The 25,050-nt window shown below is 38.0% G+C and overlaps 1 protein-coding gene and 1 non-coding gene across 2 annotated transcripts; both read right to left on the bottom strand.

Moving 5' to 3' along the window:
- Nucleotides 1–1,368: 1,368 nt before the first annotated feature.
- Nucleotides 1,369–3,380, bottom strand: LOC107785195 (CASP-like protein 1F2). The gene is made up of 3 exons (XM_016606435.2): nt 2,835–3,380; nt 2,608–2,731; nt 1,369–1,798 (listed from the first exon to the last, which is right to left on the bottom strand). Exons 1-3 carry the CDS (start codon nt 3,032–3,034, stop codon nt 1,577–1,579), a joined length of 546 nt encoding a protein of 181 aa, XP_016461921.1. The 5' UTR covers nt 3,035–3,380; the 3' UTR covers nt 1,369–1,576.
- Nucleotides 3,381–8,122: 4,742 nt separating this feature from the next.
- LOC142175585 (small nucleolar RNA R71) lies at nt 8,123–8,229 on the bottom strand. Its single transcript, XR_012704693.1, has one exon. It is a non-coding gene; the product is annotated as a small nucleolar RNA R71 (small nucleolar RNA).
- Nucleotides 8,230–25,050: the final 16,821 nt, after the last annotated feature.

Genomic DNA, 25,050 nt, shown 5'->3' with positions numbered 1-25,050 from the left:
ATTTCTTGGAGAATACACAAAACTAATGCTTACATTATTTTTTCTATTATCTCCTCCCAAACGACCCCTTACCGATTGCATAGCTATTTACAAAAATTTAGGGTGTGTTTGGTATTACGAAAAATATTTTCCGAAAAATGTTTTCTTATTTTTCCACTATTTGGTTGCACAAAATAGTTTTGAAAATATTTTTCTAGATATCATATTTTCCTGAAAATGGATGAAAATGACTTTCCTAGAAAAAGTTAGGAAAATATTTTCCAAAAGTTCCACCTACTCTCACATCTAACCCCAAACCCCTCTCCCTTCTCTCCCCTACCCCACCTCTCCCACCCCCCTCTCCAAATTTTTTTTTTTCAGATTTTATTTTTTTTCTTTTCTGTCACCACCCACCCTGCTAACCCCTTCCATCCCCCTGCATTTTTTTTTCTTTTTATATTTTCAATTTTTTGTTTTTCAATTTTCAATTTAGATCCAAAGTTATAAGTTTCGAGGTTTATGTGTTTGAAAGTTTGTGGGTTTAGAAATTATAAAGTTTACGGGTTCGAAAGTTTAGCGGTTCGCAAGTTTATAGAATTTGTGGGTTCAGAAGGTTGTTAGTTCGAAAGTTTATGGCTTCATGTTTATTGTATCCAAATTATTTATGAATACTCTTGATAAATTATTTTCCTTAATTTGTGCACCAAACAACCAAAAATAAATAAGATTAAAATATTTTCCGTTATACCAAACACACCCTTAATGTTATTACTTTAGATTATTGTTTAATTTAACATTATTCCTCTATCTCGCTGGAAGGATCACCTCTCTGCCATGCATATCACAACAACAAAATCCCATTAATTTCAATTGATCACTGATCATTTCTTTCCAAACACCATGCCTAAAGCAGCCGAAGCAGTAGATGGAAGTGCTTGGCCGGAAATCATTAATATAATTTTGTTCAGTGAGGTGACTGAGGGAGAAGAAGGATAAAACAAAAAAAAAAGAGCTTACTGTGGGAGTTTGTTCCTCACCGTACTAAGTAAAGGAAAGAAATACGTATTTTATCTTAATACGTGTTGGAAGAAGAAAAGGAAATGTACGAACCCTATGGGAAGAAGAAAAGGAAAAACGAAAGTGAAGGATAAAAAGAAGAGAAAAACTAAGAAAGAAAGCAAAAAGAAAAAAGAGTTTGTAATACACGTGTAATAGTTGTCATTACAAAATAGAGCCCCATTAAAAGATGGCATATGTCCAATTTAATAAGTTTTTTCACTTTTCTTTTCTTCTCACTCGCGCGAGTAAATGTTAAAGCGCACTCTCTGTCACATCGGTAAAGATTAAATGTGTAACTAACTTTTTCGAACAATTAGTACTTTTCCCTAGTAACTATGAATAATAACATCATTTTTATATCCAAGGCAGCAATTACAAGGCACTAATGATTACACACCAAAGACAAAAGAAACTAGAGCTACTGTAAAATCAGTACATCAAACATCATCGGCTCAAATGTTGTGTCTTTACTGGTGATATCTTGATAGAAAACGAACTTTTGTTGGACAGTCGTCACTGGTAAGATATTTCTGAAGTGTTAAACTTGGATCCGTCTGGATTGATTTGCAGAGATTATAGTGAGGACAAGGTAACAAATCACAGCAAAGTAGGAGAGCATGACACTGTTTGTAATCTTGTGACAGAATTTGGAAACATGATCGCAAATGGGCATCCATCCCGAATGCATCTCTCCGTGTTTCCCCACATATCCTATTGCAGTCGCTGCTGCACATCCAGCCAGCATTACTGCCATCACAATCTGTCCTCACACCAAAATTCCAACATTCACATCAATGCTTCATAATAATTGCACTAACATTTTGCTCATGATAAAAATCTATATTTCTAATTAGCCAAAAGAATTAACTCCAACTAAAACCAAAGCCAAAGACTTTCTCATATATATATATATATATATATATATATATATATATATATATATATATATATAAATAAAAAAAATTGGTGAACAAGTAATAAAATAATTGTGCAGGAATTAGCAAGTGCAAGTGAAATAGTCAAAGTGCACATGTTGACTATTCTAAAAGAAGGGCCAACATAAAGGGAAAGAAAAGGGGTCGAACTTTTATACTCTACTAACACCAGTATAATCAAGGAACCACTTCTTAGCTCTAGCTTCTCTTTCGTTTTTTTTTCCTTTTATTGTCAAAACAATTTTCTCAAAATTTATATATTTAGTATTCACTGCAACAACTAGAAAAGTGTGTTGTAAATGACGTCTAGGTTTAAGTCTCATAAGAAAAGAATCAAATCAAGACAGCAATGTATGGAAAATACTGTATGAGATTCTAGTGTGGGGAAGAAAGGTATATATGGAAAATATTGAGTGAATCCATAGCGTGAGGAAGAAAGGAATTCTTTTTCCAGGCCCCAAATTGCTTTATAAATTACCTTTGAGTCTGCCTAAATCCAAATTGGTTATGAACTTTATCCAGATCTACTAATAACAATTTAAAATTAACGCAATGAATAGTAGTGCTAGATGGATATTTTCGACATGCTAATTTGACAAGTGACTGATCATTGAAAAGGAAAAGTTGGACGTACCAAATCATGAAGGAAAATGTAAAAGTAATGCTTTGGGTCAAAACCCTTATGGCCTAAAACAAAAGCCAGAAACAGGGACAGAACAGAGAAGGCACATCCAATGATATTTGCCAAAGCAAAGAACCTGCAGAGAACCCCAAAAAATAAACAGCAAAATCAGAACATACTATAAAACAATTCAGAACTTTCAAATAAAACCACAAATATTTGCTTTTGTTATTCTTTACTTGAAAGTGGGAGAATAGCTATAGCGAGCATCCATCTCAATGCCAAATACAGTGACAGTCTGTTTGCTGGTAAGAATAATCAAAGTGGACGCCAATGTGAATGCAGTTGCCAAAATTCTCAGGAAAATTTGAGTTCCCAACAAACATGTGTGAGATTTCCGAGGTGGGCTTTGCATATTTTTGACACTAAAACTCTCCATTTTGGGATCTTCTCAAGAAGGGGGCAAGAAGAGAAACAATAACGGAATGAAGAAATTAATGGACGAGTGGATGTTGTGGTAGTATTTATAGAGTGAGAGAGTAGGGAGAGTCCGAGAGAGATCATTAAAGTAAATGGATCACTTTCAAGACCGACAAAAAAGCAAAGAAGTTTGAAAACTGCTGCCTTAGATTTAACAAGTAACAAAAATAGATAAACAAAAATGTATTATTTCTCGGGAAAAAAGAACAAAATTGTTTTAATTGTAAACTTAATAAATTACTATGGGGTAAAGGACATGAGATTTTAGTGGGGGTTTGGTGATAAGTAAAATTGTGGTCATGTATCTTATGTTTCTTCTCTATATTTTGGCCTTCGCTTTCGGAAGCAACCAATGGGTAATGAGTATATATAGGCCTTCGATTTAGTGGCTGCTGCCAATTCTTACTTGCCTTAAAGTATGCCAAGACTTTGGCCTTACAGAAATAGTCCACTGGTCAACAAGTAAACCAATTAAAATGGATCCGAGGGAGTAAGTAAAGTTCTTAACCAATTCATTATTAATTAGGATTTTTACTTTCCTATACTATATTTAAAATTTTATTACCCGCTAATCAAGTTTTAACTTAATTACATGGTCATATATAATTTATTAATTATATACAAGTTAGTTTTAAATGAGTATCCCTTTATATTATGAATTGAATAAGGAATCAGTTATTTCTCATCTATGTTCTCTCTCCTGCTCGTTCTCTCTCTCTCTCTCATGCGCTCTCTCTGTCTCGCTATCTCTTATTCTCTGTTCTTTTCCCAATTTTTATGTTCTCTACTTTTTATCCTTTCATATTGTATATATTTTTAATGAAATTCATCAATGGATTTCAATCGTTTTACTATAGAGTTTTAACTTAGAAATTTCTTTTCATGTTGCATAATTGGTGTTCAAATTGAAATTGTCAATTAATAAATTTTGAAGGTATTTGACTCTCCACCATTGACAACCATTAAAAAGCTTTGAAGCTTTGAATTTGCGTTTTCAAAAACCATTATTTTGTTTGGATTGGGTGTTGTTGCTAATAATTGAGAATATTATTTGGAGTTTATATCTCAATTTTGAGGGTGTTTGGTGAAGATTAGACTTGATTTTGGATGAGAAGAAGAGGAAACTCGAAGAAGAGGAAGAAGAAGAAGAAGAAGAAGAAGAAGAAGAAGAAGAAGAAGAAGAAGAAGAAGAAGAACACATGACATACAATATACTTACAAAATTGTATTAAAGTTGTATTATAATTGTATTTAATTGTATTTAAGTTGTATTTTGTTGTAGTTATATATATTTTTATTTGAATGTTATATGAAAGCTAAAAAATAGTTGTATAATGTATGAATCGTTGTATAAAATTTGTATTTAAATTATAAATACTATCTTTTTACATAAAGTTGTTGATATGTATCAAAATTGTATTAAAAAAAGAAATTTTTGATTGAAATTTCAGAAAGGAAGAAGAACATACTACATACAAAATATATACAAATCTTTTACAAAATACATACAGAAGACATATTGTATAAAATTTGTATGAAAATTGTATTTAAATTGTATGATGTTGTAGATATATTTAATTGGGTAAAAATGATGTATGAAAGTTGTAGATAAGTTGTAAATAAGTTGTATACTATATAATTATTTGCATAAAATTTATCTTTAGAATGTATGTTGTTGTAAATATATCAAATTTGTATTAAATTTATACGAAATTTGTTTTAAAATTTATATTTTATTATATGATACATTATTCTTTTTTTATTCGATTTGTTAAAGAAAGAAAAATAGAGAGTGAATTCCAAATTGACTCATGTGCACTGATTCATGACATAACGTTTCAGCCTATAGACTTCAAATCTGATCGAATTGGAAGTTGTTCGTGGAAAATAAAGTCTGCAACAAAATAAAAGCGACTTCACCTCTTAATGTATACAGTTTACTTAATTTCTATTTATTCCTCTGATAATTTTTGCTTGATCTACTTATAGATTTCTATACCTGGGATGATGGATACTGTCTTCAACCTTGGATTCAATGATGAAGTCGTTACTGGTTTGGCAGCCAAAAGTGAGGAAATGTTCATTTATCACTTGAACAGACAATTTCATAAAATGTTTGGAGATGTGATAAATATTTTCATCAATGTCTTTACCTGTTCTAATATTTCTCTCTTTTCAATTTTTCCTACATTTCTTTGAAGGGGAATAGACTGCTGGTCAAAATCTATTAGTAGATTTTATCTCATATGGTTCTCGCGGTCCTCTGTTTGATTGAATTTGGAAAGAAAAATGCTTATTCAAAGAGGTGTGAAGAGAAAATAGAAAAATGATGTAACTAAATCCTCTAATTTAAGGTATTAATAATTTATTGTATATAATTTGTAAGTAATCCTTATTTAGGGCGGGTAATATAAAAAATTAGGATAATTTTGGTAAATAAGTTTCAAATATTATATAGGAAGGAAAATATCCCTTATAAATTTCGTTGTTAATTAATGCTAAAAGGTGAATTTTTTAATGTGTGAAAAAAAATTAAAATATCAATTAAAGTGGACCGGAGGGAGTATCAATTTGTGACAAATGATCAAAACCTTTTTCTTTAGTAAAATTAGTGAAGTTCTCAACGACAATCTTTGAAAGGTTAGATTTCTAAACCTTTTTCTTTAGTAAAATTAGTGAAGTTCTCAACGACAACAAAACATCAATGACAAATGAAATGAACCTTGTGAAACTTCCTTTATGGATGCCATTAAACTCGGTCGAATTTGCAAAAAGAGGAAAAGAAAAAAGTTTGATATGTCTATCTTTGTATATGAAATACTAAACTTGGCCATCTCATCTTAACACTTACAAGACGCCGCAAAATCCTCTCCCACATCCTAAAATGTTTTTTGGTGCGTAGAGAGGCTAGAAATGTTTATTTTGGACAGCGCAGCACCAAATGATGGAAATAAAATGGAGATATTTTTTTCTCATTTTCAACAAATTAAATATTGTGTGGTAACACTCTCTAAATTAGAGCTAGTTAAAACTATGTCTAAACTAGAACAACTTAAGTAACGAAGTGTAATATGCCAGATAAAAGCTCAATATAGAGAGAGAAGACGAAAATTTACTGCTTTTACAATTGTAGGGTGGATAACATGTCAAAAGTTATAACAGCCCAATTTTAAAAGGCTAAACAAAAGTAAGAGTAGTAGTAATTTACTTCTAGACATTTGATGGATATTTCTAAACTAAAGATAAGATACACATTTTTCTTTCATATATCCAACCACGGTAAATACTTACTCGCACCGGGTGTTTACGCCCATTCTATAAATAAATGACACATGTTATTTTATTTAATCACATCTTTTAGTATATAACCATAGTTAACTACCATATACATGATTTTAAATAATAGTATAAAAATACTTAATAATTTATGTTTCTTATGTTAATGTCAACTTGAACCAACGGCAAGTTACTGAAAACACAAGAAATCAACTGGGAAAAACTCAAGTTTTTTAGCTAGACATCCATTTGTTAAAAAATTATTCCATAAATTATACGTGAAAACAAAGATGTAGTTTATTATGATTTATTGATAAGAAAAAAAAAAAAAAAAGAGAGGAGGCGGACTGCATATCTTTTCTCGTACTTTCATGTATTCAATGAAAACATAAAGATAACTCCACATTTATTGAAGTTATATTTGTAATTTAATTTTGCTTACTCCTAAGCAAAAGGTAACCTTTGCTTACTTGCAAAACTTGTCTCCCACAATACATTTTCAATTGTGTTTTTGGCATAATACTGTAAATTAATTTTGCAATTGCATCCTTGAAAAAGAAAACTTCAGTTTCTTGTTAAATCAACGATGAAGAGTGAACCAATGTGAAGAAAAACTGAGGGAAATAAACGATAGTAATGTGACGGCAACCCTAAATTTTATCACAGTGTCTTATTAGATATACTCCATCTTTAAAAAATTTATTGTTTAGAAATAAGACTCCTAATAAACTTTAGTTTGTTGTTTATGGTTAACTTAACTAAATTGGGTGTATCCACCCGGTGTGGATAAGTTTTTACCATCCAGCCACCTCACTGCAACATAAATAAAAGAAGCTAAGCAAAAAATATTTTGATAGATATTTGATTGAACCAAAAATAAAAAAATGAACCAAACAATAATTTACTTTACATTTGATGGATATTTCTAAACTAACGAAAAGAGAACATTTTTCTTTCATATATCTAAGTTCTAACCACCTCGCTGACAATGAAATAAAAGAAAGGTCGCTATAGTTATTTTATTCATATTGTTTGCCTCTGCCCTTCCCATTGATGAAGCCTTTCTGGGATGCAGTCAATCAAAAGTCGTTTTGCCTTTACATTCAAAAATAGCGAAAGTCTAACAAGTAAATAGTGGTGGTAATTCATGTTCATTAATGAATGTTCTTTATCCCATTTCACAAAGGAAAAAAGTAGGAGAAGAAGATAAAAGATACTTTGGAGGAGAAGAATTGAGTAGCAAAAAATTTAGGAGACAAACAATTGTTATGTTGTATAAATGCCGCAGATGGATAACATATTTTTGGTAACCTAATAATTGCTCAATTTTGACACAGAAAAATAAGAACAGCCCCACTGAAAAAGTCCATCAAGCTTTCCTGCAGTCAGTGACCTAAATTTCAAAAGAAAGGAAAAACGACGCAGAAATCTTTATACAAAGGCTGCTTGCAAAAAGCATTCTCGCACTGATTTGTATATACCTAAAGTAAATAAAACTACTCCATCACACTCCTTCCATTCATTTTATGTGATCTTGAACACGTTTTTTAATTAAAAAAAACTTATAATCTAAAATAAGTTATAGATTAATAAAAAATTTAAAATTAACTTGTTTTTAAATATAAAAAAATATTATTCTTTTTTCAATTGAGTAAAAAGGCATGCCACTGGGAATAAGAGAATACTATACTTACCAACAGGGTATATCAGGACATGGGAAGACATGACAAAGAAGTTTCTAGACAAATATTTCTCCTATGCAAAAATAGGGAAATTTAGAAGAGAGATACATAACTTCTGTCAGAAGGACACATAAACTATTTTCGAGGCATGAGAGAGGTTCAAGGAGGTAGTCAGAAAATGTCAGTATAATGGAATTGAATTGTGGATGCAACTCCATGATTTTTGGGATAGACAGACACCCACCTCCAGGAGAACTCTAAGTAATGCAGCTAGAGGTCCCCTTATCAAGACCCCTGAGGAGATTGTTGCGATTATTGATGAGCTGTCTGAAGATTCAAACCAATGGCCTGTTGAGGAATACAAAAGAAGAAAAGAAGTTAGGATACATCAAGTGGAATCCAATCTCAACGCAGGCTCAACTTGATTCAATGGACAAAGAGATCAGAAAGTTTCCACCATCAGGTTGTGATTTTTGTGAGATGGGCCACCCAACACACGAGTGTCAGGATTTAGCTACAGATGAAGTGGTAAATGTGGTGGAAAGTTTTGAAAGAGGTAGATATCAAGGCAGAAACAATTTCAACTCCATGGTCCAGAGATATCCTAGATTTTCGCGGAGTTCACCTGGTGGTAGTTTGAATGCATGGCAACAGAATAATCCTAGACCCTAGGGACAAGGAGCTCCAGGTTTTCAAGATTAGCATAGGCAGTAATACCATCCTCAAATGTCCAATCAGTCTATCATGGAAGATCTAATGAAGGCCTTCATTATTAAGACATAGGAGAGACTTGAAACTAATAGCACAACCATTCAGAACTTAGAGAGGCAAGTGGGATAAATAGAGGGATCGAGGAACTCTTCTTGCTGATACCGAAAAGAATCCAAAATAAATAATAAAAGATATTTCTTTGAGGAGTGGCACAACATTGAAGGACCCTATTGTAGAACAAAAAGGGTGAGTTGATTAAAAAAATAAGTTGGGACTGTAGAGGAGCAGAATAATAATGAAAGCCAAGAATGTCAAGTAAGGGTAGACCCAGAGGACAGTCTAAAGAAGAAGAGGAAGACTGGAGCTTTGACAAGGAAGAAGAAGGAAAAATCAATAAACGAGTCAACACCGCCTAACACCGCTTGCTAGGAAAACTGTCACGACCCAAAATCCCAACCAATCGGGGTCGTGATGGCGCCTAACACCGCTTTCTAGGTAAGACAATACACAATAGGAAAACACAAAAGAATTACAATAAATGACTAACAACATGATACTAACATAGCGCAAAAGCAACTCGAAGATATACATAATAAGTCTAAAACCAACATCTAACGTAAACCATCCCAAGACATAGAGTCACAAGTACATGAGCTTCTAGAGTTTACTACATACACTGTTTTAAAAGAAAATACAACACTGTCCGAAAAATAAAAACAATACAATAGAAATACGAAGATGACATAAGGCCTGCAAATGGGATGAACTTTTACCTCGAATCACATGCCCGGTATCTGCTAAGCATCTCTTGGGACTCCGTTGGTACCGATATTCGGATTTGCACAAGAAGTGTAGATGTATAGTATGAGTACAACCGACCCAATGTACTTAGTACGTATTGATCCTAACCCACACGAGGTAGTGACGAGACTAAGACAAGACACTTATAATGAACCTGTGCAGTTATATATTAGAAGTAAAAAAACAACATGCAAGGGATCAAGTCAAATAACGAGATATCAACAAGTTAAAGGGGATAACGAGTATACAAGTGAAGGGGCATAAATGGGGAAAGTAAGGCAAAGTGATAACAACTTTGAGCCATCTTTCAAAAAGTAAGTAACAAATCCACAAAGCCAAGTCCACATTTCAAATATTAAAGTAAAGAGCAATGAAATCAACAAAACTGCACGACATCACCCTTCATGCCTTTTACTCTTGTCCTCGCATTATAATATAATAACAAGCAATGAAATCAACAAAGTTGCATGACATCACCCTTCATGCTTTTACTCCCATCCTCACATTATAATATAAAAACAAGCACGGAAACACCCATTGTACATATCCTCACGTTCAATCAAGCTACGATATCAATATATAAATAAGACACAAAAATACCCTTCGTGCACAATCACTCTTCCTTACAAGCACGACAACACCGTTCGTCCATTTCACTCTTTCTCACAAGCACGACAACAACCTTCGTGCATTTTACTCTTCCTCGCCAAACAATCATATACAACTCATTACCAAGAAAGGTGGAAAACAAATTCAATATCAACAATAGTATTTGAACACAACTTGTCATATGAGAATCTTCCAAAAAATAGCACCAACAACCAATTAACAATTCAATGATCTCAACACCAATATCTCAATAATCTCAAGATAGAAAATAACATGAATACAATAAATTTAAGAATTAAACAATCTATCTAAAGCATGAAAGACATAATACACAAATAACATGGCACAAATAATGCTAATTCTACCCGCATGCATATCCCATACACTCGTCACCTTGCATATACATGATCGGGTCCAAACCTACACCACTATTTAGTAGCGAGAATGGTCGATGCAGTTTTACCCAACAAGGTCGGGATCGATTTCCACATGGAGTTAATTGATTTGGAATTAGGTTTATATCTAAGTCTAGATGTGTGTGTTGTTCCTAATTGCACTTCCAAACATGATGGTGTTGATTCTACTTCTAATTCTATTCTATTGTATGCGATGATTAAATCTAAGTACAATATATTTTATGTTGGTTTTCAAGTGTTTAAAAGAACTAGGGTAGTGACTTTTGCCTAGGTGGACATCTAACGGGTAGTAAGAATCTAGGGCAAGCTCGATTAATTTGGGATCATAATATAGCCATCACACCCAAGTACTCACTCTATATCTCTCGATAGTTTGAGTGATTTTTCCAAATTTGGCTTTCTCAAGTCCAACTAGGTATTCATGCAAGTCATGTGATATTAGCTCAAGTCGGGTATTACTATCTGTAGGTTTAACCCTTTAATTGAGTCTATCAATTTCTTGAGTTCACCCTAATTCCTTTATTAGCCTAGTTTTTTCAGACTTAATCCCTCTTTCTCAAGAAGAGACCAAATCATAAAGGCATGAATCAGTATTTGCAACCACTAATTCTATAATTCTAGAAAGAACTAGGCTAAATATCACTAACACATAAACATTCAAGCCCTAAAATTCAAGACCCATTAAATACCTACACTAAGGTTGAGTCACAACCCTAGCTATGGGTCTAGCTACTCATAATAATAGCAAAAATCAAAGATAAAGAGAAGATATAATCCATAATACTAAATTAAAAAATAAAAATCTAATGTTATAAAGTAAATCTAGTACAAAATTGCCCAAAAAGGAAAACCTAGCCGTCTCCCGTACTCACCAAAAACATAACATAACCTAAAATTGACAAAAAGATCTATTTATACTAAACTAAAATTTCTGGACAAAAATACCCCTGTGGAAGTTTCGCGGCCGCGTAATTCTGACCGCGGCCGCACACTTGCTTTCGCGGCCGCATAATTCTAATCGTGGTCCGCGTTTCTTCATATCTGGACCTGGGTTAAAACTTGTTTCGCGGACCGCGTAATTTTTACCACATCCGCGTGAGAGACTTCGCGGCCGTGTAACTTTGACGCGGACCACCCTTCTCATTTTTGCTTGAGTTATGCACTCTCTGAACCTTAGCAACCGTGGTCCGCGAAATTCCCATCGCGGTCGTGCTGGTACTTTTGCGGCCACATCTTCTTGTCGCGGTCCGTGTTCATGTTTGTGCTCAAAATAACCATCTCTCTGATTCTTCATATCGCGGACCACGAAATAATGGCCGCGTCCGCGTTGATACTTTCGCGGCCACACTTTTTTGTCGCAGTCCGCGTTCTATACCTCTTGGCCCAGTTTTGGTTTTTGTTCAAGTTTGACTCCTTTATGAGTTGATTATGGCTCCTTTGGCTCATTTTGAACAGTCCCTGCAAGTAAGCATATTAAGTTAGTTTCCGGAAATACCTTCACGCATTGTTTTGACCAAAACACAAGTAAAATAGAGCAATTAATAGGCTAAAATCCCTACTTATCAACTCTCCCAAACTTAAGCTTTTGCTTGTCCTCAAGCAAATAAGATAATTCTCACCTTCACAAGAAAAAGAAAAGGATATTTCAGCTGGCCTAAGGTGAATTCATCAAGAATCAATTGGGACTAACAATTACCCTCAACACAAATGAATTATCAACAACGTCATGTTATGACCCTTTGAGTTCCATAGTTCTAATGTGACACTAGAGCATCAAGAGTTGACTCAATTCATCAAGGAAGCTCGTTCTCTCACGTAGGTCATTGTGGATCCCAAACTCCTTCTCCTCTACTCTCCACGAGTAGATCTCACTTTTTAGAATGTAACACTCAAAACAAGGATTGTGAAGAAGTGCGCTCATCACTCTCAAAAGAATGCCACAAGTCCGGCTCTAAGTACCATAAGCTTGCCCCTTATGTAAATCACCACTAATGTAAGCTCACTCAACTTGAAATCATATAGGGCTTTAGCAGGGATGTAATGAAGGCTTTTGGATCAAGGTAGGACATAACGAACTATGATGGTTTCATCTTTCCTTACGCACTCCATTTTCTCATTTCGGCTCATACTTTCTTGACTCTTTGAGTCATTTTTCTTCTTCTTTAGGGGAACTAGAGAGACAAACCATCATTCTTTCTTACTCATGAAAATTATTTTTCTCCTTTTCTCATCATTCCTTTCCTTTCATTATTATGTTCTTTGAATCCCTTCAAACTTCTCTTTCTTTTTGACGTATTTCTTTTTGGCTTTTCTTCCTTTTCTTTGACTTTCCTTTTCAACAATTCTTTTCTTCTTTGAACCTTTTATCACTTTCAAATTACTCATCTCTCCCCCAAATTTATACTTTTGCCAATTGTTCATCATGAATGCTAAGGAAAGATTGGGTGCCAAGAGAGGGTCATTATGAAACAGAGAAAGGCTGGTAATGTGGCTATTGAATGAAAAAGGCTTAGGCTCAAAGGAGTTGACTAGGGATATCATATTGGTAGGCTACGGAAGCTTTCAAAGTTCAACTTGGACCAAGGAGAGCCTACAATCATTTCTCAAGTCAAGCTATACTTAGAATTTCGCTTAGACAAATATTCAGGGCAAGTTCTAGACTTATTGGCATAGGACTTGGACTTGCAATTCAATACCTCACCTCTCAAGCCGCTGGATTGTTAAAGAGAACAAAGTCGAGGGCCCACAACAACCCTAGCTAAGATTGAAAATCACAAATGGCTCAAGGGAACCACTCGATGATTGTTTTAGCCAACACAAGAGTCTTAAGGTCACAACTAGAGCTAATCTCTGCCAATCAACTTGCCTCTAACCATGAGACCAAAGGTAAATGTGTTAGTACCAAGTGAAGCATGCTTGAGACACTTTTATTCATTACTACTACTATATACACCAAAACAAAAAGAAAACGGATTTGATTCCTTAAGAAGGTTGTCACGCCATCATCGTTTCACACAACATCCACCTTTGGAAAGAACCGTGGCATTAAGAAAACCAAAGGCTTATTGATCACGAAGAATGTAAAAAGAAGCTAAAAATAAGCTACTAAAGGAAATAAGAAGCTAAGCTATTAAGGAAAAATACAAAAGAAGTTATGAAGTAAACTACGGAAAGTAAAATGAATAGGTACAATAATTGAGTGAAATGAGTACATACAAAATGGAGATGAATATATACATCGAATGATAAAGTTATATACATACCAAAAGTAAAAAATAACGAAAGTGAAACTAACGATAAATGAAGGTAAAGAAAAATAGTATCATAATTATTACATACCAATGTCATCAAATCATAACCAAATCAAAATGGACCACCCCCCCCCTCCCAAATAAAAGATAGCATTGTCCTCAATGCTAATATCAAAATAAGATCAGGGAAGAGTTAAAGAGTAAAGAAAACTCCCTATGTGGTCTCTGTCTGCATGGGGTCAGGCACATGAGTGGGGTCCTTGGACTGCATAGGATCATCATCTCCCTCCGGGTCCTCTAATTGGATTTCCAAATCCTCTGACTGGGGGACCACAAATCTTCTAACTGGAGCTCTGTCTTCCTCATGCTCTGCTACCTGTGCTGGTGGGGCAGTCTCCTCCATAAGCAAGTCAAGTGGGATGTCTCCAGCAGAAGTGAACTTCTCTATCTCCCTCTTCAACTTCTCCACTGACTCCTTTGAGGCCTGAGTCTTTCACATCTTCTTTACCTGCTTGCCCAGATCCTTGAGCACCTTGCCATGAGTATCCAAAGTCTCCAGGATCTTCGTTTGGTTGTCCAGGAGCTTCTTCTGGTTGGCCAGAAGCTCCGTCAATGAATCTTCTACTGATGGAGGTACCTAAAGCTGTTCTGGCGATGACTGTGCTGCTAATGCACTGGATAAGACAGACAGCTTTGATGTAGCTGCCTGCATCCAGTTGTTCATGCTGGATAAGGTTTGAGAAACTCGTAGTGCAGTCTGGGGGTAAGTAGAAGATGAGGGCACAGATAGTGGCACAGTGATGGATGGCCTAGATGAAGGAGGAGGCATGGCAGCTGAAGGTCCCTCTGCTGTGGAAGGCTCTAACCCGGTCGCCACTACCCTTGGCTCTTCAGACTGGCTAGTAGAGGTAGTGGATTTATCCTTTGCTTTAGGATTGTCCGGTCCTTGAAGGCTATACCAGGAGAAAGGTGTCTTCGGCTTCACCTTCGTGTCATAGTGCCTCCCCTCTACCCCTTGGTCCTCGATATACATAATGATAAAGTTGGGGTAGGGGTAGGACCTTCCTTCTTTTTCGGTTCCTTTGGAGATGTGGTGAGACATGAGGTTCCCCACATTGATTGGATACCCCGCCATGATGAAAGCTATTAGGATTGCCCGAGAGAGTGGGATGTCACTATCATGATGGCTAGGATCAAGCCGGTTACATAAAAATGTGCACCACCCTTTGGCTTCAAAGCTGAGGGTGTTTCTGGCGATTGGGACTCCAACTGCGAGCCGGGCCGGTGTTGTCCCTAGGATGGCTATTACTTCCGCTAGCCAAGGCCAGGCTGCTTCATCTAGGGTCATCTTCTCCAAATACTGTACAGCTTCCACATCCTCAAAACTGGCATATTTGTTCAAGGTGTCGCCATCAAACCGTATCTTCAAGTTCCGTACCTTTGTCACATTGGTGCCCTTTTTGATGTCGGCAACATTTGCGTAGAACTCCTTGACAAGGTACTCATTGGCATCCGGGATCTTGCTGGTGAAGTACTTCCACCCTTTTCTCTCCTCAAACTATCTCTTGACATTTGGATTGTGAGGAAGGAGATCTCTGTCTATAAACTGTCGCTCAAGGATGAGCGACCTTTGGGGCCACCATTTCCAGAATTTGAGGTATGCTTTCTCGCTCACGAATCTATCCGCCCACACCTCGGGTTTCCTTGATTTAGCAAGACCACCCACATTGGTATCACCCCCTCTCCTGTCATCCGGGACCTCATCATCCTCATCTACATTGATAGGAGTAGTTGTTGAGGCCGGAGTTGTAGCAGGTGAGGGAGATGGCTCCGATGCCTCACTACGTCCCTCTGAGCCATCATATGACCCAAAAGAGGAGGTAGCTTCATCGATTAGGCGAAATGGTTGTGATTGAGCCTCTTGTCGAGGTTGTGTAAATTCCCCCTCAAAAATCTCCCAGGATGGGAGATATTCACTTGTGTCTGATGAATCGGTAGGAGGTCTAGTGAGGGTTTTCTTTTTGCTTATGATTCTTTGAACTACTAAGGGCAAATCCTACTTTCCTTTGCCCCGACCTCGAGAGGATTCTGCCCTCCCTTTTGATTTGTCTGCTCCTCCGCGAGATCGCACCATTTTTTGTAACACACAATTAGTGAAAGATAATTAAATTGGGGTTCAATCATGCCTGAAAGCAGTACAGATGAAATGAACAATATGGCTTCTCAAAACAGGGCATCGCGGATCGTGAAAAAGTGGACGCGGCCGCGGAATGCCCATCACAGACCGCTAAAAAGTGAACGCGGCCGCGAAGAGGTCAGGTTCAGACTACTAACTCTCTGATCTTGGACACACACCGACCGCAAAAAATTAGACGTGGTCGTGAATGACCAATCACGGACCGCGAAAAAATCAACGTGACCATGAAAGCAATTAACAGACTCCTTGAAGTTCACAAGCGCGGACCACAAAAACTTGAACGCAGCCACGAAGGACCAGCCGCGGACCGTGTAAAAGTGACTGTGGCCGCGAACTCTTAGCAATCATTCAGTAACTAAAAGCTGGGATAGTGCGGATCGCGAAGAAAATGAACGCGGCCACCTACCCTATCGCGGATCGCGTAAAATGGACCGCGGCCGCGAAATTCTAATAATATCGGTACTAAGAACACTGATAACTAGGGTTTTCACTAAGTGTGCCAAAATTAGTTCAATTAACCATACAAAGTTACTAACCCCAGCCCCCATTAGGCATATAAACACTATCCATATGTATTTAAATATCAATTAAGCATTAATTTGAGATCATGGCATGCATCTAACCCTAACTAACAAAGAAAAATTAAAACAAAGAGAAAAGAAAAGAAAAAGATAAAATCACATCATGGAATTGAACATACCAGTTGTAAAATTGTAGTAGGAAATGAACTCTTAATGTGAATGAGATGAAAATTGAGAACATGATGAGATGAACAGTGCTTTTTTGTGCGGTGAAACATTAGGGTTCGAAAACTGTAAAATGTTTAAAGAACCCTTATTTATACAAATAACCTGTGGAACCCACCACCTTACCTGAGCGTGGCCATGAAATTCTATCGTGGTTCGCGCTACGTTACCTTATGTAGACCAGCTTCAAGTACATGGGGGCGGTTCGCGGAATATAGGTCGCGCCCGCAAAATTCAATGTGGTCCACGAAAATTGGAACGCGGCCGCGATCTCTGAAGGATTTTCAATAGTCCAACTTCAGAGAGTTGACATTTTTCTCTTTTCAAGTATGCGTCCGCGGATAAAAATGTGCTGCTGCAAAATGCTCACGCGTACCGTGAAATTTTGGGCGCGGTCCGTGAACTTCCAACACTTAGCCAAATATTTCCTGTCAAAATCCTGCACTGCACAACTAGTTCCTACATACACTTCATAAGCAGTTAATCCAAAACAATGCCTAATCTAAGAAGAAAATCAAAAGAAAGAAAAACACATGAGTTGCCTTCCAAGAAGCGCCTGATTTAACGTCGCGGCACGATGCATGTTACTATCATCATTTGAAATGGATCAAGGCCACTACGTGGCTATCATCAATCTTGCCAAGGTAATGCTTCACTCGGTGCCCATTGACTCTAAATATTTCACCATTTTTGTTTTTCAAATCGAGAGCACCAAACGGAGTTACATACATCACTTCAAAAGGGCCACTCCACTTTGACTTGAGCTTTCCCAGAAACATCCGTAACCGAGAGTTGAATAGAAGAACCAAGTCACCGTCCTTGAATTCTTTGTTCCGGATATATTTGTCATGTAAGTACTTCATCTTGTCCTTATATAAGGACGAGCTGGAATAAGCATGGAACCGGAACTCATCAAGTTCATTTAGTTGCTCTACCCGGAGATTGGCAGCTACATCCTATTCAAGGTTCAACTTCTTCAGCGCCCACATGGCCTTGTGTTCTAATTCAACCGGAAGATGGCATGCTTTCCCAAATACCAACCGGTACGGAAACATATCAATTGGAGTCTTGTAAGCTATACGATAGGCCCATAAAGCATCGTCAAGTTTCCTTGACCAATCAGTTCGGTTTCCTTTGACAGTCTTGGATAATATGCTCTTGATCTCCTTATTAGAGACCTCAACTTGTCCACTAGCCTGTGGGTGATAAGGGGTTTACACCTTATGATTAACACCATACTTAGTAAGTAAAGTATCTAAGGCTTTGTTGCAAAAATGAGAACCCCCATCACTAATGATAGCCCTTGGGGTGCCGAACCTTGTGAAGATATTTTTCTTTAAGAAATCCACCACACTCCATGCCTCATTGTTAGGCAAAGACATAGCTTCAATCCATTTGGAAACATAATCAACAGCAACCAGAATATAAGTGTTCCCACATGAACTCACAAATGGCCCCATAAAGTCGATGCCACACACATCAAAAATATCAATCTCGAGAATAGTGGTGAGGGGCATTTCATTCTTCTTGGAAATTCCACCAGCTCTTTGGCACTCATCACAATGCCTAACAAGCTCGCTAGCGTCTTTGTACAAGGTGGGCCAATAGAATCCACAACTTAGGACCTTTGTAGCAGTTCTCGCCCCACCATGGTGACCACCATAGGGTGAGGAATGGCAAGCTTTAAGAATATTTAATTGCTCTTCTTCCGGAACACATCTCCGGATAACACCATCATTGCAATTTTTGAAAAGATATGGCTCGTCCCAATAATAATCCAAGCAGTCCCGTTTGAGCTTCTTCCTTTGGTTTGAAGAGAGCTCATTCGGGACAATGCCAGTCACAAGAAAGTTAGCCACATCGGCGAACCAAGGTATCCCAGTCACAGACACAGAGAGGAGTTGTTCATCCAAAAACGAATCATTAATCTCGAGGCCATCATGGGGCCGCCCCTCCTCTTCCAAGCGGGACAAATGGTCCGCCACTTGATTTTCACTCCCTTTTCGATCTATGATTTCAAGCTCAAACTCTTGTAGAAGAAGACCCCATCTCATCAACCTAGCCTTAGAGTCCTTTTTACTCATCAAATAACGAAGTGCCGCGTGATCGGTGTGCACAATCACTTTGGTACCCATGAGGTACGGGCATAACTTTTCCATGGCGAAGACAATGGCTAATAGCTCTTTCTAGGTCACCGTATAGTTGACTTGGGTGTCGTTCATTATTTTTCTTGCATAATAAACCGGATGAAATATCTTGTTGATCCTTTTTTTTCCAAAACCGCTCCTACCGCAACGTCGCAAGCATCACACATGAGCTCAAATAGTAAGCTCTAATTGGGTGCGGTAATGATGGGAGTGGTAGTTAATATATACTTGAGAAGCTCAAAAGCTTTCATGCAATCATCATTGAACACAAACTTTGCATCTTTTTCCAACAACTTGCACAAGGGGTTCACCACTTTTGAGAAATCCTTGATGAACCTTCGGTAAAACCCTGCGTGACCAAGAAAGCTCCTCACTCCCTTGACGGAAGTAGGAGGAGAGAATTTTGAAATCACTTCAATTTTTGCTTTGTCCACTTCAATACCATTCTTTGAGACCTTATGGCCAAGGACAATGCCCTCCTCGACCATAAAGTGACACTTTTCCCAATTAAGCACTAAGTAGGTCTCTTCACATCGGGATAACACTTTGTCAAGATTATCCAATCATTCTTCAAAGGAATCCCCCACAACACTGAAATCATCCATGAACACCTCGAGGGAGTCCTCCACCATATCCGTAAATATTGCCATCATACACCGCTGAAAGGTAGCCGGTGCATTACACAAACCAAACGGTATCCCCGAGAATACAAATGTGCCATACGGACAGGTGAAAGTAGTTTTCTCTTGGTCTTCAGGTGCAATGAGAATCTGGTTGTACCCGGAGTACCCATCCAAAAAGCAATAATAAGCACGCCCGGCAAGTCTATCCAACATTTGGTTGAGAAATGGCAATGGAAAATGGTCTTTGCGGGTCACTTTGTTCAACTTTCTATAATCCATGCATACCCTCCAACCGATGACAGTTCTTGTGGGGATCAATTCATTTCTATCATTTGTGATCACAGTCATAACCCTCTTCTTTGGGACATATTGTTTCGGCGAAGTCCATGAACTATCAGAAATAGGGTACACAACCCCTGCATCTAGCCACTTGATGATCTCTTTCTTAACTACCTCTTGCATGGCCTTGTTCAACCTCATTTGATGTTCCACAGAGGGTTTGGCATCTTCCTCCAATATGATTTTGTGCATGCAGAAGGCGGGGCTTATACCCCGAATATTCGTCAATGTCCAACCTATTGCCTTCTTCCTTCTTTGAAGCACCGCAAGAGTGAAATCTACCTGCACGTTAGTTAAGCACGAAGAAAGAATAATAGATAATGTGGAACAAGGGCCTAAGAACTGATACCTGAGGTATGAAGGCAAGGTATTTAACTCCAATATTTGTGGCTCCTCGATTGAGGGCTTTGTTGGCGGAGTCTTCCGGTTCTCAAGGTCGAAGGAAAGTTATGTGTAAGATCCCATTCCTTGCAAAGCATTTGTACATTCTATCAAGCCTGCCTTCTCATCATCCTCATGATTCAACAACACAACTTCTAGAGGGTCTTCCATATTGATCATAACACTCGTGTCATTAACAATCACCTCTATCACAAGATCCACAAAAGAGCATACTTCATTGCTATTAGACTGCCTCATTGACTTGCACACGTGGAATACAACATTTTCATCGCCCACCCGGAAGGTGAGATCCCCATCTTCCACATCAACCAATGCCTTCCATGTTGCTAGAAAATGTCTCCCCAATATGATTGGCACCTCATAGTCAACCTCACAGTCGAGTATCACAAAATCTGCGGGAAGTATGAACTTGTCGACCCAAACTAGCACATCATCAATTATCCCCAATGGCCTTTTCATTGTTTGGTCCGCCATTTGCAACCTCATGGAAGTAGGTCTTGGTTTCCCTATCCCCAATGTCTTGAACACAGAATATGGCATCAAATTAATGCTCGCTCCCAAATCGCACAAGGCTTTGGCAAAATTGGCACTACCGATAGTGCATGGAATTGTAAAGGCACCGAGATCTTCTAGATTTGGAGCCATGGAATGCATAATGTCACTCACTTGATGTGTCATTTTGATCGTCTCACAGTTCATTGACCTCTTCTTTGTTACCAAGTCCTTTATAAACTTGGCATATCCCATCATTTGTTCTAGAGCTTCAACAAAAGGTACATTTATGGACAAATGTTTCATCATATCAATGAATTTCTTGAATTGGTTCTCGTTGTTTTGCTTTGCGAACCTTTGAGGATACGGTGGAGGAGGCCTTGGCAAAGGGGCCTAGGCTTTGGGCACTACCATTTCTAGTATGTCTATCACGTGTTCCCTAGATGGGTTCACATCATTTTGTGTCTCCTCCACGTTGTCATCAATGTCTATCCTCGCTTCATCATTCACATTCTCATCATTGATTTGGATCTCATCATCTTCTTGCATAACCAAATCATCATTCACAATCTTTCTTAGATTGGAGGTACTTGCATCTCCACCTCTACCGCTTCTTGTGGTCACTGCCATAGCATGGCTCGTATTGTTTCCACCATTCGAGTTTACTACCGTATTACTTGGTAGTGCCCCCTTAGGGTGAGTATTGAATGCTTGATAAATTTGACCCAATTATACTTCCAAGTTGCGGATAGAAGTATTGTGGGAGGCTATTTGGGCATCGGAGTCGGCATTTCTTTCCATCATTTGCTTGAACATACTTTCTATCCGCCCCATCTCAATATTTGAAGAACTTTGCCCTTGAGACGGATATGGAGGCGGGTTGTTGGGTTGTTGATACATCGGGGAGCTTTGAGGGCCCAACCCCCTTGGTTTCCATTGCCTCCCCAATTACTATTATTGTTACCACCCCAATTGCCTTGGTTATTTCCTTGATTCCCCCAATTTTGATTGTTGTTCCCCCAATTGTTCGGATTGTTGTTGTTTCCACTATTCCAATTCCCTTGGCCTTGGTTACCCCAATTTTGATTGTTTCCCTGTGATCTCCACTATTGTTGATTTGGAGCATTGCTCCTTTGACCTTGGTAATTGTTCACATATTGAACCTCTTCACTTTGATCATCATAAGAGTCATATTGGTTGTACCCACTACCACTTTGCTCAAATTGATCCTGATCGTGTTGAACTTGTTGACCTCTTTGTCTCCTCTTGTTAACCATTACATTCATCCCTTCCATGGAATTTACTTGCTTTGGCCCCTGAACCTGCTGAAGTTGTGCCTTGACTAACTGATTCATGGTAGTTGTCAACTCTGCTATGGCTTGTCCGTGATCATGGAGTTCGTTGTGAAGGTGGATAACATTAGGGTCACCCTGAGGAACATTGGTCCGACTTTGCCAAGCTGAAGAGGTGTCCGCCATCTCATCTAATATTTCACATGCTTCTGAATATGATGTGTTCATGAAGTTTCCCCCTGCGAGCTGATTCACCACACACTGGTTAGTTGTGTTGATACCCCTATAAAAGGTTTGCTGGATCATTGCTTCAGTCATATCGTTATTGGGGCACTCTCTGACCATTATCTGGTACCGTTCCCAAATCTCATGTAACGGTTCATTTGGCTCTTATTTAAAAGTAAGGATTTCATTTCTCAATGTTGCCATATGTATCGGAGAAAAGAACTTCGCTATGAACTTCTCGGCCAACTCATCCCAAGTGGAGATGGAATGGTTGGGTAGCCTCTCAAGCCAATCTAAAGCCTTCCCTCTAAGTGAGAAAGGGAAAAGCCTTAACCTCAAAGCGTCCTCAGATACATTCGTCTGCTTGCTCCCCCAACATATGTCTACAAAACCTTTAAGATGCTTATATGCATTCTGATATGGAGCTCCGGTGAAGAAACCCCTTTGTTCCAATAGAGTAAGCATGATAGTGGTTATTTGAAAATTGCCCACCTAAATCCGGGGCGGGATAATTTCACTTGCGTAGCCTTCATTGGGCAACACCCGGTGTGCTGCCTTTGGAGGAGGTGGGGGAGAGTTTGGAACGTTGTCATGAGGCGGGCGACCTCTTCTTTGTACTTGAGGTTCAAGGTGAACCTCATCCACTTCATTTTCATCTACCTCCTCCCCCTGAGGAATATGTCCGAGGACCTCGTTAAGAGCCATTTGGTACCTAAAAGCAATTGACACACAAAAATTAGAAAAACGGAAGGAAAGAAAAACAAGACACACAAATAGTTAGATATATAGCTAAGACCGTCTAACTCCCCGGCAACGGCACCAAAAATTGATTGGGTCCAAACCTATACCACTATTGAGTAGCGAGGATGGTCGATGCAGTTTTACCCAACAAGATCGGGATCGATTTCCACAGGGAGTTAATTGATTTGGAATTAGGTTTATATCTAAGTCTTGATGCGTGTGTTGTTCCTAATTGCACTTCCAAACATGATGGTGTTGATTCTACTTCTAATTCTATTCTATTATATGCGATGATTAAAGCTAAGTACAATATTTTTGATGTTGGTTTTCAAGTGTTTAAAAGGACTATGGTAGTGACTTTCGCCTAGGGGACATCTAACGGGTAGTAAGAATCTAGGGCAAGATTGATTAGTTTGGGATCGTAATATAGTCATCACACCCAAGTACTCACTCTATATCTCTCGATAGTTTGAGTGATTTTGCCCAATTTGGCTTTCTCAAGTCCAACTGGGTATTCATGCAAGTCATGTAATATTAGCTCAAGTCGAGTATTACTATCTCTAGGTTTAACCCTTTAATTGGGGCTATCAATTTCTTGAGTTCACCCCAATTCCTTGTTAGCCTAGTTTTCCCAGACTTAATTCCTCTTTCTCAAGAAGAGACCAAATCATAAAGGCATGAATCAGTGTTTGCAACCACTAATACTATAATTCTAGCAAGAACTAGGCTAAATATCACTAACCCATACACATTCAAGCCCTAAAATTAAAGACCCATTAAATACTCACACTAGAATTGAGTCACAACCCTAGCTATGGGTCTAGATACTCATAATAATAGCAGAAATCAAAGATAAAGAGAAGATATAATCCATAATACTAAATTAAAAGAAAAAAATCTAATGTTATAAAGTAAATATTATACAAAATTGCCCAAAAATGAAAACCTAGCCGTCTCCCGTACTCAGCAAAAACATAACATAACCTAAATTTGACAAAAAGATCTATTTATACTAAACTAAATTTTTCGGACAAAAATACCCCTGTGGAAGTTTCGCGACCGCGTAATTCTGACCGCAGCCGCACACTTGCTTTCGCGGCCGTGTAATTCTGATCCCGGTCCGCGTTTCTTCACTTCTGGACCAGGTTTGAACCTTGTTTCGCGGATCTCATAATTTCTACCATATCTGCGTGAGAGACTTCGCAGCCGCGTAACTTTGACGCGAACTGCCCTTCTCATTTTTGCTTGAGTTATGCACTCTCTGAACCTTAGCAACCGCGGTCCGCGAAATTCCCATCGCGGTCGTGCTGGTACTTTTGCGGCCGCATCTTCTTGTCGCGGTCCGCGTTCATGTTTGGGCCCAAAAAAACCATCTCTCTGATTCTTCATATCGCGGACCGCAAAATAATGGCCGTGTCCGCGTTGATACTTTCGCGGCCGCACTTTTTTGTCGCGGTCCGCATTCCATACCTCTTGGCCGAGTTTTGGTTTTTGTTCAAGTTTTGACTCCTTTATGAGTTTATTATAGCTCCTTTGGCTCATTTTGAACAATCCCTGCAAGCAAGCATATTAAGTTAGTTTTCGGGAATACCTTCACGCATTTTTTTGCCCAAAATACAAGTAAAAGAGAGCAATTAATAGGCTAAAATCCCTACTTATCAATACGCCGCCCCCAACACATAGATCACATAGAAAATAGACTCGATTCTACCCTATTTTCCTAAAATCAAGGTTAACCAAGATACTTACCTCTTTTTGGAATACAATCAACAACCCAACACAGATTTTTCTTTATAATAAGCCTCCAAAGCAATCGAATCTAGTCAAATATTGTTTAAACAAGTCAAAACAAGATTTAGAATCTACCCTCGAATGAAAAAGGTTCAATCTTTGATATAATTTAAAAAGTCAACAAAAAGGCAACCCAGGCGCACATGGTCAAAATATGAAATTAAGACCAAAATCCGGATTACCCATTCACCCCACCCAGGATATGAGATTTATTTTGAAATCCGACCTCAATTT

This window comes from Nicotiana tabacum, chromosome 21, assembly GCF_000715075.1.
Source record: "Nicotiana tabacum cultivar K326 chromosome 21, ASM71507v2, whole genome shotgun sequence".
In the NCBI taxonomy this organism is placed as follows: Eukaryota; Viridiplantae; Streptophyta; class Magnoliopsida; order Solanales; family Solanaceae; genus Nicotiana; species Nicotiana tabacum.
The sequence above is the reverse complement of the archived record's forward strand: the minus strand, read 5'-3'. Positions and strand labels throughout refer to the sequence as shown.

Coding starts and splice junctions, on each gene's coding strand:
- LOC107785195 (XM_016606435.2), bottom strand. CDS start 3,034: ATGGAGAGTTTTAGTGTCAAAAATATGCAAAGCCCACCTCGGAAATCT. Junction 2,732..2,834: donor AGCTATTCTCCCACTTTCAA/GTAAAGAATAAC, acceptor GGTTCTCTGCAG/GTTCTTTGCTTTGGCAAATA. Junction 1,799..2,607: donor ACATTTTCCTTCATGATTTG/GTACGTCCAACT, acceptor GTGTGAGGACAG/ATTGTGATGGCAGTAATGCT.